At 41.2% G+C, this 17,478-nt stretch overlaps 2 protein-coding genes across 3 annotated transcripts in view; one reads left to right on the forward strand and one right to left on the reverse strand.

Annotated features, from left to right (window-relative positions):
• Positions 1 to 4,054: 4,054 nt before the first annotated feature.
• Positions 4,055 to 12,938, forward strand: rarres3 (retinoic acid receptor responder 3). Of its 2 annotated transcripts, none has more exons than XM_062044207.1 (5): positions 4,055 to 4,188; positions 4,756 to 4,771; positions 5,017 to 5,125; positions 10,457 to 10,725; positions 12,123 to 12,938. In XM_062044207.1, exons 2-5 carry the CDS (start codon positions 4,760 to 4,762, stop codon positions 12,240 to 12,242), a joined length of 510 nt encoding a protein of 169 aa, XP_061900191.1. In that variant the 5' UTR covers positions 4,055 to 4,188; positions 4,756 to 4,759; the 3' UTR covers positions 12,243 to 12,938. The 2 variants fall into 2 exon arrangements, with proteins under 2 accessions (XP_061900191.1, XP_061900192.1); XM_062044208.1 differs by having other exon boundaries at positions 4,165 to 4,184; positions 4,755 to 4,771.
• Positions 12,939 to 14,038: 1,100 nt separating this feature from the next.
• Positions 14,039 to 17,478, reverse strand: part of scyl1 (SCY1-like, kinase-like 1) — a 53,139-nt gene continuing 49,699 nt past the window's right edge. Inside the window, exons 16-18 of the mRNA XM_062044209.1 lie at positions 17,145 to 17,435; positions 14,943 to 15,021; positions 14,039 to 14,862 (exon numbers count right to left, since the gene is read on the reverse strand). Coding sequence (XP_061900193.1) covers positions 14,735 to 14,862; positions 14,943 to 15,021; positions 17,145 to 17,435 — 498 coding nt within the window. The 3' untranslated portion in view covers positions 14,039 to 14,734. The remainder of the gene's footprint in view (positions 14,863 to 14,942; positions 15,022 to 17,144; positions 17,436 to 17,478) is intronic.

The raw sequence follows: 17,478 nt of genomic DNA on the forward strand, positions 1-17,478 counted from the left end.
TGCTCACTGGCGCCATCTAGTGTCTGTTTAAAATACCCCTTGCTGCTGTAATAATACGTTTTTTTTGTTTGTTTTTGTTTTTTAAAGTTTTATTTATACATTTCAACATTTCAACAATCAAATAAGTACAAAAGTAGTACAAAACAGTACAAAAAGAATACAAAGCAGCGCCAGGGGGTTATAAATTCAAAGTAACTAAAATAGAATGCAAAAAAACATATATATAATACAAACAAAGTGCAAAGCCATAGGCTCACTCAATTTCAGTAAACAACTCAAATTTGGAACACAGCATAATTAATAATACGGTTTGTGACTCAGAGGTAAAAATAAATAAATAAATAAAAAAAGAATCCCCGTTTTTATTTCACGCTTTCACTTTCTAGTGTCTGGCTTTTAGTTTTGTTTTCCGGGAAAGGACCGCAGAATACACGTACACGTACACACGCACACACACACACACACACACACACACACACACTGATCTCCTTTCACTTTCAATTATGGGAAATCCGGCTCCATGTTGTCAACACTACGTTGAGTAAAAATGAATTGACATTACACTTCACTGGGTGTATTTTAGTGTATGTTTAGGTCATTACATTTTCGTATCAGATAAACAAAATACAATGGGTTTATTCCAATTTTATTTTGAAATACAGAAAAATACAATCGAAATACAGAGTGCTTCTTCTTTCGTTTCAAAGAGCACTAATTATATCTAAAATACGGATGGTTTTTCATTTGCTATTTTATATAACAACAATTAAAATCACCAGTCAGCAGAAACAAAAAACGGAGTAAAACGCAAGTTGTTTTATATTCGGACACCGAAACCGGAAGTTGCTATTTAAAGACGATTTGAAGATGTTTCCTGTTGGAAAGACCAAATAATAATGTATTTTTATATGAATACCATAATATAAAACACCACACTGTTTTTTTTTCCTGACAGGTGATTTCAGTTTTTCTTAGTAAGTATAAAATGAAAGTAAAACCGTACTTACTGATTTTTCAATACGAAAACATTTTCGTTTTTCAGTTTTATTTTTTGAATGTCTGAATAAAATTCAAATAAACATGACTTTTTATTTTCCATTGATTAAAAAAAAACAAAAAAACGACCAAAAGAGGCATTTTAAGCCTTTTTTTTTTTTTTCATTTTTGTGAGCGCTGTTGGACCGGATGTGACACGTAGCATTATTGTTGTGCAACCGGAAGTATGTGACGGGTCTAACAAAAGGTATCTTGAATATTTTTGGAGAGAGACGCCCTTGTTGACAAGATAGTGTCTCTCCAGTTCTTTTCCTTTTTTCTGAGCTTTTATCCAATTCCATTAAACCCTCGGTTACATGTGTATGTCTATTTTACACCGGGGAAACGAGCAAAATGGAGCCTTTAATGGAGCGACTGAAGAAAATGCGAAACAAAGGGAAATGACAGGAAATGACGTCACAATCACGTCAAAGGTCACGCTAAGAAAATAAAATTCGCCAAAGGTTGCTCACAATTATACACGCTAGGAACAAATAATCATTAGTGGAGATAATACAAGTGAATGTGTTACACGCTGTAAAAGTATTTGTTTGTGGGAAATAATTGTCTGACATGATGTTTTTCTACAGGAACAGCCCCACTTAAGAACTTGGCAACCTGTTTGATCCAATCCACTTTATTTTTATATATATATATATATATATATATATATATATATATATATATATATATATATATATATATATATATATATATATATATATATATTATATTATAATATATATATATATATAATATATATATATTATAACAAAAATGTTTCCAAAGTGCTGCACAATATTAAAATAATATTAAAAACAATAACCAAATATTATCCTTAGCTCCACCGATGACTGAATAAAAACAAAAAACAAATACACATAAAACCAAATATAAAAATAAATATTATTAAAAACGATTTTAAAGGGAAAAACCAATCAAAACAGTAATAGAAATCAAAATTAAATCAATTAAAACACAGATAGACAAGTTCTGTCTTTTCTTCATTTGATTTGAACCCACTTTTCATTCTAATAATAATAATAATAATAACTAGTCTGTGCACAGCTCATGAGTCAACACACACAATCATATTTGACTTGGCCACTCCATCACTTACTTGTGTTTGTCCCTTCACATCACCCCAGGAATTCATCGTTGCCTCAATGAACCGCAGTTCTCCAGCACTCATGCAGCCCGGACCATCATGCTTGATGCAGGCAAGACACAAATACACTATATTGCCAAAAGTACTTGGCCACCTGCCTTGACTCACATATGAACTTGAAGACTTTTAAATGTCTAAACAACCTCGCTCCAACATATCTCCGACCTCCTTCAGCCTTACTGCCCCACCCGATCCCTAAGATCAGCCGATCAGCTGCTACTGACGGTCCCTGGCACAAGGCTGAAGCTTAGAGGTGACAGAGCTTTCGCCGCTGCTGCTCCCAAGCTCTGGAACGACCTACTTCTGAGTGTTAGACAGGCCTCCTCTCTTAAAAACATACTTTTATTCCATGGCTTTTAACACTGAGTGATATCCATCCTGCTGTGAACCTGTTTTTATGTTCTATTCATTTATTTATTTATTTTTTTATCATGCTCTGTTTGTGTTGTGTTGCGTTTGCTCGGTTCTCGTATTATCTTTTAACCTGCCCATTGTACAGCACTTTGGCTACCCCTGTGGTCAATTTTAAATGTGCTTTATAAATAAAGTTGATTTGATTTGAAGTGCCATCCCATTCCTAACCCGTAGGGTTCAATGTGACCTTTTGCAGCTATTACAGCTTCAACTCTTCTGGGAAGGCTGTCCACAAGGTTGCGGAGTGTGTTTGTAGCAATTTTCCACCGTTCTTCCAATAGTGCACCACGAGAAGGCCCGGCTCTCAGTCTCCGTTCTAATTCATCCCAAAGGTGTTCTATGGGGTTCAGGTCAGGACTCTGTGCAGGCCAGTCAAGTTCATCCACACCAGACTGTGTCATCCATGTCTTTATGGACCTTGCTTAGTGCACTGGTGCACAGTCATGTTGGAAGAGGAAGGGGCCCGCTCCAAAGTGTTCCCACAAGGTTGGGGAGCATGGAATTGTCCAAAATGTTTTGGTATCCTGGAGCATTCAACGTTCCTTTCTACAAGCGGTAGAAAATGGAAGGATGGCTATTTAATATATTGATGTGAAAGCTCCAGTCAGAGTGTAGAAGTTGTACTAGCACAGTGGACTGAGATAACGATGAGGTGTTTTCTAGGCTCCCCAGTGGGGGGTCTGAGGGGGTCTCTGTTTAAAAGGGCTCTCAGCAGCTGCTTATTGAGATAAAGGATGAAAGCGTCACGGGGAGAACATGCAAACTCCACACAGGAAAGACTCCGAGGCCGGGGATCAAACCCAGGACCTTCTTATTGTGAGGCACACGCACTAACCCCTGTCGCACCGCGCTGCCCCACATTCATACCAAAGAAGAAGAATAAAGACATGGATGACAGAGTCTGGTGTGGATGAACCGGACAGGCTAACCTCCTCCAACCTCCGAGGATAAAGCTACGAACAATGGTAGACCGGGCTTTCTGCTCCGCTCTCCCTGACCACATGAGGGCACCACAGACTGTGGATGCTTTTAATAAAGGCTTAAAAACCCTTCTTTTTAAAAAAGCCTTTTTTTTTTTTTTTTAGATACATGCATACTAGTTTTAGCTATTTGGCTGTTCTAGTTTTTATTTTTATTTATCTTTTTATACACTGTAGCACTTTGAGGTTGTTTACTCAATGTAAAGTGCTTTTTTACAAATAAAATCTATTATTATTATTAATATACACTTAAAAATGGTCAAATAAATCTGCATAGTCTGAAATAAGAAACATGTTAAAGAGAGTGGGGACCCCCTCGGACCCCCCACTGGGGAGCCTAGAAAACACCTCATTGTTATCTCAGTCCACTAAAACATCTGCTAGTACACGTCTACATTTTTATACTTCTACATTTTTATACTTCTACACTTCTACACGTTTACACTTCTACATTTTTATACTTTTATTTTGAAAGAGTCGGTCAGGTCAGCTGATCTCTGACGGCTGATCTTCGAAGATAAAAAGGGACTTTTTAGTCGCCTTCCTCAGTCCAGTACGTACAGTAAGTACAGTAGAAGCCAGCTCACACAGGTAAGGAGAAGCAAACCTCAAACTTTATGTTTCAATGTTAGCTTAGCTCTGATAGCTAATAGCGAAGGTCTTTGCATGCTCGCATACTTTTATTTTGTATTCTGCTATATAACTTATTCCCTTTTATTTTGTATTCTGCTTCATTTGACTATTCTGCAATATAAATACATATATATATATACATATATATATATATATATATATATATATATATATATATATATATATATATATATATATATATATATATATATATTAGTTAGATATATATATATATGTATTCTAATAAGTCTTCATCATATTGGATGTTTGGCTTCTTACAGAGAATAAGTGTTGACAAATAAAACATTTCAACAAATAAAAGATTTTAACAAATAACATTTCAACAAGTAAAACATTTGAAGAAATGCTGTGAAGTCAAGCGGTGAGTTTGTTGTCGGCAAGAATAAGAAAAAACAAGAGTTTGAGATTTCTGGGAAATAATCACTTTCACTTTCATTTCTGAGGAAATGCAACATAAGTGAAAGTTTGTCTGACTTTGTTTTCTTCTGCTTTCTTTTCTTACAGCAACATGGCGACACATGTAAGTCCACTTTTTATTATTACTTTCATTCACTTATATTAGATTATCATTCACTTATATTATCACTCACTTATTTTAGATTATCATTCACTTATATGATATCATCATTGACTTATATGATATTATCATTGACTTATATGATATTATCATTGACTTATATGATATTATCATTGACTTGTATGATATTATCATTGACTTATATGATATTACTATACTAATAAGAATATTTCCTCCATGTGTGCCAGCATGAAGTGAAACCACAGCCTGGGGACTTGATAGAGATCTTCAGGCCGGGCTACCAGCACTGGGCTTTGTATGTGGGCGACGGCTTTGTGGTCCACCTGACTCCCCCCTGTGAGTTCTGCACTCCTACTTGCATTATACACACACATTATTATTATATGATTATCATATTATACCTTGGAGGTGTGTTCAGGCTCCTTGTGTTGGAACTTTGCTTAGTAGTTTAGTTGATTAAGGATCCCCATTAGTCCACAGCGCAGTGGAGACTATTCTTCCAGGCAAAAACATCACACAATCACACAAGAAAAGATGACAAAGCAGTACAACATTATCAGAAATACAATGTTGTAATACAAAAATAGCAACAACAAAAACAAACCATAAGTTGGAGTTTACATAGTAATGTTCATACCCAAGATAAAAAGAGCAATATAAAAAAAGATAATATATTTTTGCAAAAATAATGGCCTAAAATAAACACAGTGTACCAAAGACAAACAATAAGTGACGAAAAAGTGCCATCCATCCATTTTCTACTGCTTGTCCCACAATCAATAAAATAGTCAATAATCAATAAAAGCAGTCATGACATTAGGTACAATCTAGAATAATCTATTTCTGCAACACTTAACCTCTTAGTCTATTCTTAAAAGCCACTGTGCTGGTGATTGACAGCAGACATTGAGGAAGTCCAAGTAGTTTAGACCAGGGGTGTCAAAGGTACGGCCCTAGGGCCGGATCAGGCCCGCCGACAGCTTTTATCCGGCCCGCTGGATGAGTTTGCCAAGTATAACAATTGACCTGAAATTTTGGAATGAAAGAAACTGCTGTTCTAAATGTGTCCACTAGATGTCACAATAGCAATTATTTGTATCTTTGTAGATGATGTACAAAATAAACCACATGTTTCAGTTTCGCAAATTCCTCAGTAAATTCCCCAAAACGTCACTGCAGAGTTACTGAGTCTGTTTAGCTGATTGGAGAGTTAGCTTGCACACCCAGTGGGTCCATGACCATGACTGACGTTTTGTTGGATCAGCCGTTTTACTGCCTTGTTACAGACACTGTTTGGAAACAATTAAGGTATGTAAATAAACATTTATCAAATCTTTCTGTGTAAATAACTCATTCCACAACATATATATCTGCGGCTTAAAGTCCAATATACAAACCCTGTTTCCATATGAGTTGGGAAATTGTGTTAGATGTAAATATAAACAGAATACAATGATTTGCAAATCCTTTTCAACCCATATTCAGTTGAATGCACTACAAAGACAACATATTTGATGTTCAAACTCATAAACTTTATTTATTTTTTTTGCAAATAATAATTAAGTTAGAATTTCATGGCTGCAACACGTGCCAAAGTAGTTGGGAAAGGGCATGTTCACCACTGTGTTACATGGCCTTTCCTTTTAACAACACTCAGTAAAGGTTTGGGAACTGAGGAGACACATTTTTGAAGCTTCTCAGGTGGAATTCTTTCCCATTCTTGCTTGATGTACAGCTTAAGTTGTTCAACAGTCCGGGGGTCTCCGTTGTGGTATTTTAGGCTTCATAATGCGCCACACATTTTCAATGGGAGACAGGTCTGGACTACAGGCAGGCCAGTCTAGTACCCGCACTCTTTTACTATGAAGCCACGTTGATGTAACACGTGGCTTGCTGAAATAAGCAGGGGCGTCCATGGTAACGTTGCTTGGATGGCAACATATGTTGCTCCAAAACCTGTATGTACCTTTCAGCATTAATGGCGCCTTCACAGATGTGTAAGTTACCCATGTCTTAGGCACTAATACACCCCCATACCATCACACATGCTGGCTTTTACACTTTGCGCCTATAACAATCCGGATGGTTCTTTTCCTCTTTGGTCCGGAGGACACGACGTCCACAGTTTCCAAAGACAATTTGAAATGTAGACTTGTCAGACCACAGAACACTTTTCCACTTTGTATCAGTCCATCTTAGATGAGCTCAGGCCCAGCGAAGCCGACTGCGTTTCTGGGTGTTGTTGATAAACGGTTTTCGCCTTGCATAGGAGAGTTTTAACTTTGCACTTACAGATGTAGCGACCAACTGTAGTTACTGACAGTGGGTTTCTGAAGTGTTCCTGAGCCCATGTGGTGATATCCTTTACACACTGATGTCACTTGTTGATGCAGTACATCCTGAGGGATGGAAGGTCACGGGCTTAGCTGCTTACGTGCAGTGATTTCTCCAGATTCTCTGAACCCTTTGATGATATTACGGAGCGTAGATGGTGAAATCCCTAAATTCCTTGCAATAGCTGGTTGAGAAAGGTTTTTCTTAAACTGTTCAACAATTTGCACACGCATTTGTTGACAAAGTGGTGACCCTCGCCCCATCCTTGTTTGTGAATGACTGAGTATTTCATGGAATCTACTTTTATACCCAATCATGGCACCCACCTGTTCCCAATTTGCCTGTTCACCTGTGGGATGTTCCAAATAAGTGTTTGATGAGCATTCCTCAACTTTATCAGTATTTATTGCCACCTTTCCCAACTTCTTTGTCACGTGTTGCTGGCATCAAATTCTAAAGTTAATGATTATTTGCCCCAAATTTTTTTTTTTATCAGTTTGAACATCAAATATGTTGTCTTTGTAGCATATTCAACTGAATATGGGTTGAAAATGATTCACAACTCATTGTATTCCGTTTATATTTACATCTAACACAATTTCCCAACTCATATGGAAACAGGGTTTGTAGATGGACTTATAGTCCGGTGTATGTGGAAAAATATTGTTTGCCCTAAAATGTAGACCATATAAAATATAGAATTTAATGGAAAACTGGCTTCATAATCATAAGTCAGTCACTTATTTATCTTTAATTGAACACGTTTGTAATGTTAATGTATGATAATAAGTTGCTTACATTATTAGTAAACACAACACTATTAGTTCATTATTATTACAGATTATAACTCTTTTTCAACCTAAATGTAACAACACGTTATTATTACAGATGAATACATAAGTCAAGCAGATATTTGAGTATTTTTTACTTTAAGAAAAAAAAAGTATGGAATAAGGCAGCACAGTGGTAGAGGGGTTTGTGCGTTTGCCTCCCAATACGAAGGTCCTGGGTTCGATCCTGCGCTCTGGATATTTCTGTGTGGAGTTTGCATGTTCTCCCCATGACTGTGTGGGTTCTACTCTGGCTTCTTCCCACCTCCAAAGACATGCACCTGGGGATAGGCCCCTCCCACCTCCAAAGACATGCACCTGGGGATAGGCCCCTCCCACCTCCAAAGACATACACCTGGGGATAGGCCCCTCCCACCTCCAAAGACATGCACCTGGGGATAGGCCCCTCCCACCTCCAAAGACATACACCTGAGGATAGGTTGATTGGCAACACTGAATGGTCCCTAGTGTGTGAATGTTGTCTGTCTATCTGTGTTGGCCCTGTGATGAGGTGGTGACTTGTCCAGGGTGTACCCCGCCTTCCGCCTGAATGCAGCTGAGATAGGCTCCAGCCCCCCCCGCCCCCCCGAACGGGACAAGCGGTAGAAAATGGATGGATGGATGGAAACTATTGGATAGAATAATGTGCAATTGCATACAGTACATGTATTTATTTCAGTCAAAGGACAAATACTTTATTGACTCATGATTCTCAGGCTTTGGCAGGCCATATAAAATGAAGTGGCAGGCCATGTAAAATGAAGCGGCGGGCCATATAAAAAGGAAGCGGAAGGCCATATATAATGAAGAGTCAGGCCATGAAAAATGAAGAGGCAGGCCATATAAAATGAAGTGTCGGGCCATATAAAATGATGCTGCAGGCCATTTAAAATGAAGAGAAGGGCCATTTAAAATGAAGCGGCGGGCCATATAAAATGAAGTGTCAGGCCATATAAAATGAGGTGGCGGGCCATATAAAAGGAGGTGGCGGGCCATATAAAATGAGGCGGCGGACAATATAAAATGAAGCGGCAGGCCATATAAAATGAAGAGGCAGGCCATATAAAATGAAGTGTCGGGCCATATAAAATGATGCTGCAGGCCATTTAAAATGAAGAGAAGGGCCATTTAAAATGAAGCGGCGGGCCATATATGATGAAGAGGCAGGCCATATAAAATGAAGTGTCAGGCCATATAAAATGAGGTGGCGGGCCATATAAAAGGAGGTGGCGGGCCATATAAAAGGAGGTGGCGGGCCATATAAAATGAGGCGGCGGGCCATATAAAATGAAGCGGCAGGCCATATAAAATGAAGAGGCAGGCCATATAAAATGAAGTGTCGGGCCATATAAAATGATGCTGCAGGCCATTTAAAATGAAGAGAAGGGCCATTTAAAATGAAGCGGCGGGCCATATATGATGAAGAGGCAGGCCATATAAAATGAAGTGTCAGGCCATATAAAATGAGGTGGCGGGCCATATAAAAGGAGGTGGCGGGCCATATAAAAGGAGGTGGCGGGCCATATAAAATGACGCGGCGGGCCATATAAAATGAAGCGGCGGGCCATATAAAATGAAGCGGCGGGCCATATAAAATGAGGTGGCGGGCCATATAAAATGAGGTGGTGGGCCATATAATATGAAGTGGCGGGCCATATATAATGAAGAGGCAGGCCATAAAAAATGAAGAGGCAGGCCATATAAAATGAAGTGTCAGGCCATATAAAATGAAGCGGCAGGCCATGTAAAAAGGATGCTGCAGGCCATTTAAAATGAAGAGGCGGGCCATATAAAACATTGTCATATAAAATGAAGTGGCGGGCCATGTAAAATGAAGCGGCGGGCCATATAAAATGAAGCGGCGGGCCATGTAAAATGAAGCGGCGGGCCATATAAAATGATGCGGCGGGCCATATAAAATGAGGTGGCGGGTCATATAAAATGAGGTGGCGGGCCATGTAAAATGAAGTGGCGGGCCGTATAAAATGAAGCGGCGGGCCATGTAAAATGAAGCGGCGGGCCATGTAAAATGAAGCGGCGGGCCATATAAAATGAGGTGGCGGGCCGTATAAAATGAAGCGGCGGGCTGTATAAAATGAAGCGGCGGGCCGTATAAAATGAAGCGGCGGGCCGTATAAAATGAAGCGGCGGGCCATATAAAATGAAGCGGCGGGCCATATAAAATGATGCGGCGGGCCATGTAAAGTGAAGTGGCGGGCCATGTAAAATGATGCGGCGGGCCATGTAAAATGAAGCGGCGGGCCATATAAAATGATGCGTTGGGCCATATAAAATGAAGCGGCGGGCCATATAAAATGAAGCGGCGGGCCATATAAAATCCATATAACATGAAGTGGCAGGCCATATAAAATGAAGTGGTAGGCCAGATGGTTTGACAGCTGTGTTTCAGAGTAAAGCGTACTAATGTTGATTGTAATTCTGCCATCAAGTGTTTGACAGAATTGAAAGAGGGTGTTGTTGAAATGTACTTTCCTCATGGCAGCGGAGTGTGCAGGTGCGGGCCTCAGCAGCATGATGTCCATCTCGGCGGACAGGGGCCTGGTGAAGATGGAGGAGCTGTGGACGGTGGTGGGGAACGACCGCTACCGAGTCAACAACATCCTGGATGACAAATACGAACCCCGCTCAGTCTATGTCATCTTGAAGGAAGCCAGAAGGCTGGTGGGCCAGATTGTGTCCTACTCCCTCTTCAGTAGAAACTGTGAGCACTTTGTCACCAACCTGCGCTACGGAAAACCAGAGTCCCGCCAGGTAGGGCTCTTATTTTGAAGGAGTTGACCTTTGTACGCCACCTCCACGGACATGACACGTACCAGTTGTACTTAAGACATGTTGCAAGTGAGGGTGGCCTGATTGAAGCGCCTACATTTAGCAATGTAACTTCCCATTGATCCGATATCAGCACCAATCATTCATACACTATATTGCCAAAAGTATTTGGCCACCTGCCTTGACTCACATATGACCTTGAAGTGCCATCCCATTCCTAACCCATAGGGTTCAATATGACCTTTTGCAGCTATTACAGCTGCAACTCTTCTGGGAAGGCTGTCCACAAGGTTGCAGAGTGTGTTTATAGCAATTTTCCAACATTCTTCCAAAAGGTCACAGAAGGCCTGGCTCTCAGTCTCCGTTCTAATTCATCCCAAAGGTGTTCTATGGGGTTCAGGTCAGGGCTCTGTGCAGGACAGTCAAGTTCATCCACACCAGACTCTGTCATCCGTGTCTTTAAGGACCTTGCTTTGTGCACGGGTGCACAGTCATGTTGGAAGAGGAAGGGGCTCGCTCCAAAGTGTTCCCACAAGGTTGGGAGCATGGAATTGTCCAAAATGTTTTGGTATCCTGGAGCATTCAAAGTTCCTTTCACTGGAACTAAGGGGCCAAGCCCAACTCCTGAAAAACAACCCCACAACATAATTCCTCCTCCACCAAATTTCACACTCAGCACAAGGCAGTCCGAAATGTAGCGTTCTCCTGGCAACCTCCAAACCCAGACTGGTCCATCAGATTGCCAGATGGAAAAGTGTGATTCATCAGTCCAGAGAAGGCGTCTGCACTGCTCTAGAGTCCAGTGGTGATGTCCTTTACACCACTGCATCCCACGCTTTGCATTGGACTTGGTGCTGTATGGCTTAGATGCAGCTGCTCGGCCATGGAAACCCATTCCATGAAGCTCTCTGCGTTCTGTACGTGGGCTAATTGGAAGGTGACATGAAGTAGCAACTGACTGTGCAGAAAGTCTTTGCACTGTGCTGACCTCTCTGTCGGATTACGTGGCCTACCACTTGGTGGCTGAGTTGCTGTTGTTCCCAAACTCTTCACTTTTCTTATAATAAAGTTGACTTTGGAATATTTAGGAGGGAGGAAATTTCAGGACTGGATTTGTTGCACAGGTGGCATCCTATGACAGTTCCAGAGAGCGGCCCATTCTTTCACAGATGTTTGTAGAAACAGTCTCCATGCCTAAGTGCTTGATTTGATACACCTGTGATTAGGACACCTGGTTCTCATCATTTGGATGGCTGGCCAAGTACTTTTGGCAACATAGTGTACCTTGTGCTGTGACCGTCAACATTTTAATCAGGCAATTAAAGGGAAACATCTATGAATTGAGTTTCGTTGTTAAAGAGTGTCATCTCTCTTTGCAGGTGCGCCAGGCGGCAGAAACGGCCGTGTGGACAGGTTTGACCTTTGGTGTGGTAGCCCTTGCAGCTGTAGCTCTGTTTGGACTGACTGGCGACAAGAACAAGAACAAGCACAAACAGTAACACACTGATGGAAGATTCACCAGCAGAGCCTTAGACACTTAAACAATCAGAGGGCACTAACTACATGTATACACCTTTTATATGCTGCCAATGTTATGTTTATATCAAATGAAGGGAAGCTTTTCTATTTATCTACAGACATTTACACTATTTTAATAACACTAATTGTTAGAATAATTGTTTCTAAATTATCACAAAAACTTTGTATTACATTGTGTTCCTGAGAAGAAGACAAAAGGGCTGTCTTTGAGGCCTACCAAGAGGAAGAAGGCTCGTAAAACTCCACTGGGATTTCAAAGCGGACAGATGGCAGGATCTGACCAAATTTCCAGAGGAACTCTTTTTGAAGTATTTTAGGAACTATTTTTGAACTATTTTATGGAACTCTCTTTGAACTATTGTATGGAACTCTCTTTGAACTGTTCGGTAACCTGAAGGCAACGCTGTTTACGACCCACTTCCCTCTGGAAGCAGCTGTGGTCAGGTGGGGGGGAGAAAGTCAAATAAAGAAGCAGGAGTGCAATCTTGTGGCAGAGCATGGTTGAAGACTGTACCGAGAGCACAGTCGCCATGTCTCTCGTCAATATTGAGTCCAAATTTAATTCTGTCTCTGTTTGATTCTTTGCCTCTTGTCTTGTTTAATAGATGTCATCAGTGTTTGAACCTGACACTAATAAATCCTCCATTTTACTCTAATGTGACATGTTTTAATTGTCAATGTGTATAAAAGTATTTGAAGGCATCTTATTTCATTGCTCTTTGTTTAGGAGTCCTTGGATGCATCCTTGTTTTATGGAGGTGGGCCACCTCACCAAAGCCCTAAGAGGGCCACTTTATGATATCAGTCAGTCCCTCCAGGACACAAGACATATATGTACTCTATTAGCCACAACACAACCAGGCTTATATTTAATATGCCACAAATTAATCCTGCATAACAAACACCTAGGTGTTTGTTATGCTAGCTCCTACCTCGAGCTAGTTTTAGCAAGCGATCAAATGTTTGGAAGCGTACTCACGGTATCGCGTCTGCGTCTGTTAACGAAGTCAAAGTCCTCCTGGTAAGAGTCTCTGTTGTCCGAGTTCTTCGATCTTGACTGCATCTTTCGGGAATGTAAACAATGAAACACCGACTGTGTTGTGTTGCTGACTTCCCTCGCAAAATACTCCGCTTCGCACCGACAACTTTCTTCTCTGCTTGCTCAGCTTCTTTCTCCATAATGCAATGAACAAATTGCAACATATTCACCAACACAGATGTCCAGAATACTGTGGAATAATGAGATGAAAACAGCTATTTCGTATTGGCTTCAATGGGGGAGCCATACCTGTGTTCTACTGGCTATGTCACGCGCATACGTCATCCTCAAAGGCGTTTTGAACCGGAAGTTCCCCGGGAAATTTAAAATTCCACTTTATAAGTTAACCCGGCTGTATTGGCATGTGTTGCAATGTTAAGATTTCCTCATTGATATCTAAACTATCAGACTGCGTGGTCGGTAGTAGTGGCTTTCAGTAGGCCTTTAACTCCACATGTCTTCAGTTTGTTTGATATGGTGATTACTGCCACAAGTGGTGGGAAAGTGAATTACAACTAAGTCCATACAGAGCAGAGCTGAGAAACAGATATTTTTGTCGGCTGTCGAGGGGACGCTCCAGGCCCAGGAAAGGGCCCCCGACCCTATGGTTAAGGAACACTGATCTAGAGAAGAAAACATTCAAACTGTGAAAATACATTCAGATTGTGTAGGCTCATTTAGCTTATTATTATTATTATGCATTTTTACAAGGACATTCAGAAATGTTTTATCATCTTTATTTCATACTAGCCTACATGCTACATGGTTTCATGTGTCGCGCAGACATTTATGGTCCCAGCAGCCAGGCGTTTTAGACATTTGTTGTTGGTGTTTTTTTACACACTTCAGCGGGAACATGAAGTCCATGATCCCGGTTTGAAAATGTGATTGGGAAACGGAAGGCGTGCCAACAGTCTTGTCCAGCAAAGTCAATGAAGGCACACAGATACCAAAGTGAAATACAGAGAGAGAAAACAACAACAAAAGATGTTTGTGTGTGTGATGCAGCGGTCATGTGTGTGTTTGTAACTCTTACAAAGTCATCAGTCGGCCTCACAAAAGTGCATGCATGGACTACAGTGTTTGTTTGTGTGCTTACTGAAAACCCTTCAGTATATATATATTTATTTGGACTATTTAAAAATGGTGTCATTTTCAAGACAAGATGCTCCATTTTATGTACATTTACTTTACAACGGGAGGTGTGAGTTGTCAAATATGGTGTCATAACTCAGCCGTCCACAATGACAATGTCCACCCTCTTTCAGCGATGGATCCAAAAGTTCCGTTCAGTTCTAAAAGACCTTTGGATATTTTCCACTCACCGGTTTAAAAGTTCTGTCCCGGGTCTATGGCGCGGCCCTCGTTGGGTCAATGCAGGTCTTGGTCTTACCTCTCAGGGAACACAGAAGCTCAGTCCAGTTTGCGTGCACCCAGTTTGAGAGGACCTTTGGCGGCTTTGCGCTCGGCCCGTTTGGCCTCCAGCTCTTTCCTCCTCTCCTCTCGTTTCTTCTTGGACAGCTCGGCCTTGCTCAGACCCGCTGTGGGGAGGGGATAGGCAAAAGGCACTGAAGTGCTTCAAACACATTGACGGTGAGATCGCGGACAAAAGATGTCTCACCTTGACTTCCGTCCACCGACTCCCAGGTTTCCTCGGCGACCCAGTCTCCTGTTGACTCTGCACTCCAGCCACCTCCAGGCTGACGGGAGAAAGACATCTTATTTTGTAATGTACACACACCACACTGCAAAAACTGAAATCTAAGTACAAACCCCGTTTCCATATGAGTTGGGAAATTGTGTTAGATGTAAATATAAACGGAATACAATGATTTGCAAATCCTTTTCAACCCATATTCAATTGAATGCACTACAAAGACAACATATTTGATGTTCAAACTGATAAACATTTTCTTTTGTTGCAAATAATAATTAACTTTAGAATTTGATGCCAGCAACACGTAACAAAGAAGTTGGGAAAGGTGGCAATAAATACTGATAAAGCTCATCAAACACTTATTTGGAACATCCCACAGGTGAACAGGCAAATTGGGAACAGGTGGGTGCCATGATTGGGTATAAAAGTAGATTCCATGAAATGCTCAGTCATTCACAAACAAGGATGGGGCGAGGGTCACCACTTTGTCAACAAATGCGTGAGCAAATTGTTGAACAGTTTAAGAAAAACCTTTCTCAACCAGCTATTGCAAGGAATTTAGGGATTTCACCATCTACGCTCCGTAATATCATCAAAGGATTCAGAGAATCTGGAGAAATCACTGCACGTAAGCAGCTAAGCCCGTGACCTTCCATCCCTCAGGCTGTACTGCATCAACAAGCGACATCAGTGTGTAAAGGATACCACCACATGGGCTCAGGAACACTTCAGAAACCCACAGTCAGTAACTACAGTTGGTCGCTACATCTGTAAGTGCAAGTTAAAACTCTCCTATGCAAGGCGAAAACCGTTTATCAACAACACCCAGAAACGCCGTCGGCTTCGCTGGGCCTGAGCTCATCTAAGATGGACTGATACAAAGTGGAAAAGTGTTCTGTGGTCTGACGAGTCCACATTTCAAATTGTTTTTCGAAACTGTGGACGTTGTGTCCTCCGGACCAAAGAGGAAAAGAACCATCCGGATTGTTATAGGCGCAAAGTTGAAAAGCCAGCATCTGTGATGGTATGGGGGTGTATTAGTACCCAAGTCATGGGTAACTTACACATCTGTGAAGGCGCCATTAATGCTGAAAGGTACAAACAGGTTTTGGAGCAACATATGTTGCCATCCAAGCAACGGTACCATGGACGCCCCTGCTTATTTCAGCAAGACAATGCCAAGCCACGTGTTACATCAACGTGGCTTCATAGTAAAAGAGTGCGGGTACTAGACTGGCCTGCCTGTAGTCCAGACCTGTCTCCCATTGAAAATGTGTGGCGCATTATGAAGCCTAAAATACCACAAGGGAGACCCCCGGACTGTTGAACAACTTAAGCTGTACATCAAGCAAGAATGGGGAAGAATTCCACCTGAGAAGCTTCAAAAATGTGTCTCCTCAGTTCCCAAACGTTTACTGAGTGTTGTTAAAAGGAAAGGCCATGTAACACAGCGGTGAACATGCCCTTTCCCAACTACTTTGGCACGTGTTGCAGCCATGACATTCTAAGTTAATTATTATTTGCAAAAAAAAAAAAAAGTTTATGAGTTTGAACATCAAAAATCTTGTCTTTGTAGCATATTCAATTGAATATGGGTTGAAAAGGATTTGCAAATCATTGTATTCCGTTTATATTTACATCTAACACAGTTTCCCAACTCATATGGAAACGGGGTTTGTAAATGTTGCAAAAATATGTAATTTTCCTCATTGTTATGACAGGTGATCAAATCACTGTTAGGCACTGTATCTGGTGATCAATACACAGTTTTTATGCCCTTATAGTGAATTTAGCTAGAACTCTTGTATGGTCTATGAAGGTTGTCATTCATCAGGTCATTGACATCTCAGGTCATTCAATCATCACAACTGGACTGCTTGGTTTGTCTTAGAAGATGTTTCACCTCTCATCTGACTAGACTTCATCTGTTCCTGATCATAGACTTAGATTGTTAAATCTAGTCCTAGACTAAGACTCTTGTATTAATAAGCCTGATGTGTTCGTGTTCATAGACTTAGATTGTTACACCTAGTCCTAGGCTAAGACTTGTATTAATAAGCCTGATCTGTTCGTGATCATAGACTTAGATTGTTAGATCTAGTCCTAGACTAAGACTCTTGTATTAATAAGCCTGACCTTCTGCAGGTCTACCTTCTCGGTGCTCACCATGGCATTTCTCTGCGCCACAGAGGCAAACAGGTCGTTGTGGTTAGCCCCCTTGCTCACACTGCTGCTGTCCCAGTTGTAGTCGCTGGCTAAGCGGACCCCCTCAGGCAGAGGTGTGGCGGCCAGGTCCGACTCCTCCTCGGCCCAGTCGTTGCCCCAGCCCTCCTCGCCAGCAGAACTCTGCCCTTGGCCTTCCTTCTCGTTGGACCAGCTGTCGTCGGCGTCCCAGCCTGAGCTGCTCCAGTCCGAACTCTGCTTTTTCACCGCCACACTGGACGCCATGCGGCCCGCCTACATGAGTGACATGGTGGCAGTTATGTCAGTGGGCTAGTTT

Source organism: Entelurus aequoreus, linkage group LG04 (genome assembly GCF_033978785.1).
Source record: "Entelurus aequoreus isolate RoL-2023_Sb linkage group LG04, RoL_Eaeq_v1.1, whole genome shotgun sequence".
Lineage (NCBI taxonomy): Eukaryota > Metazoa > Chordata > Actinopteri > Syngnathiformes > Syngnathidae > Entelurus > Entelurus aequoreus.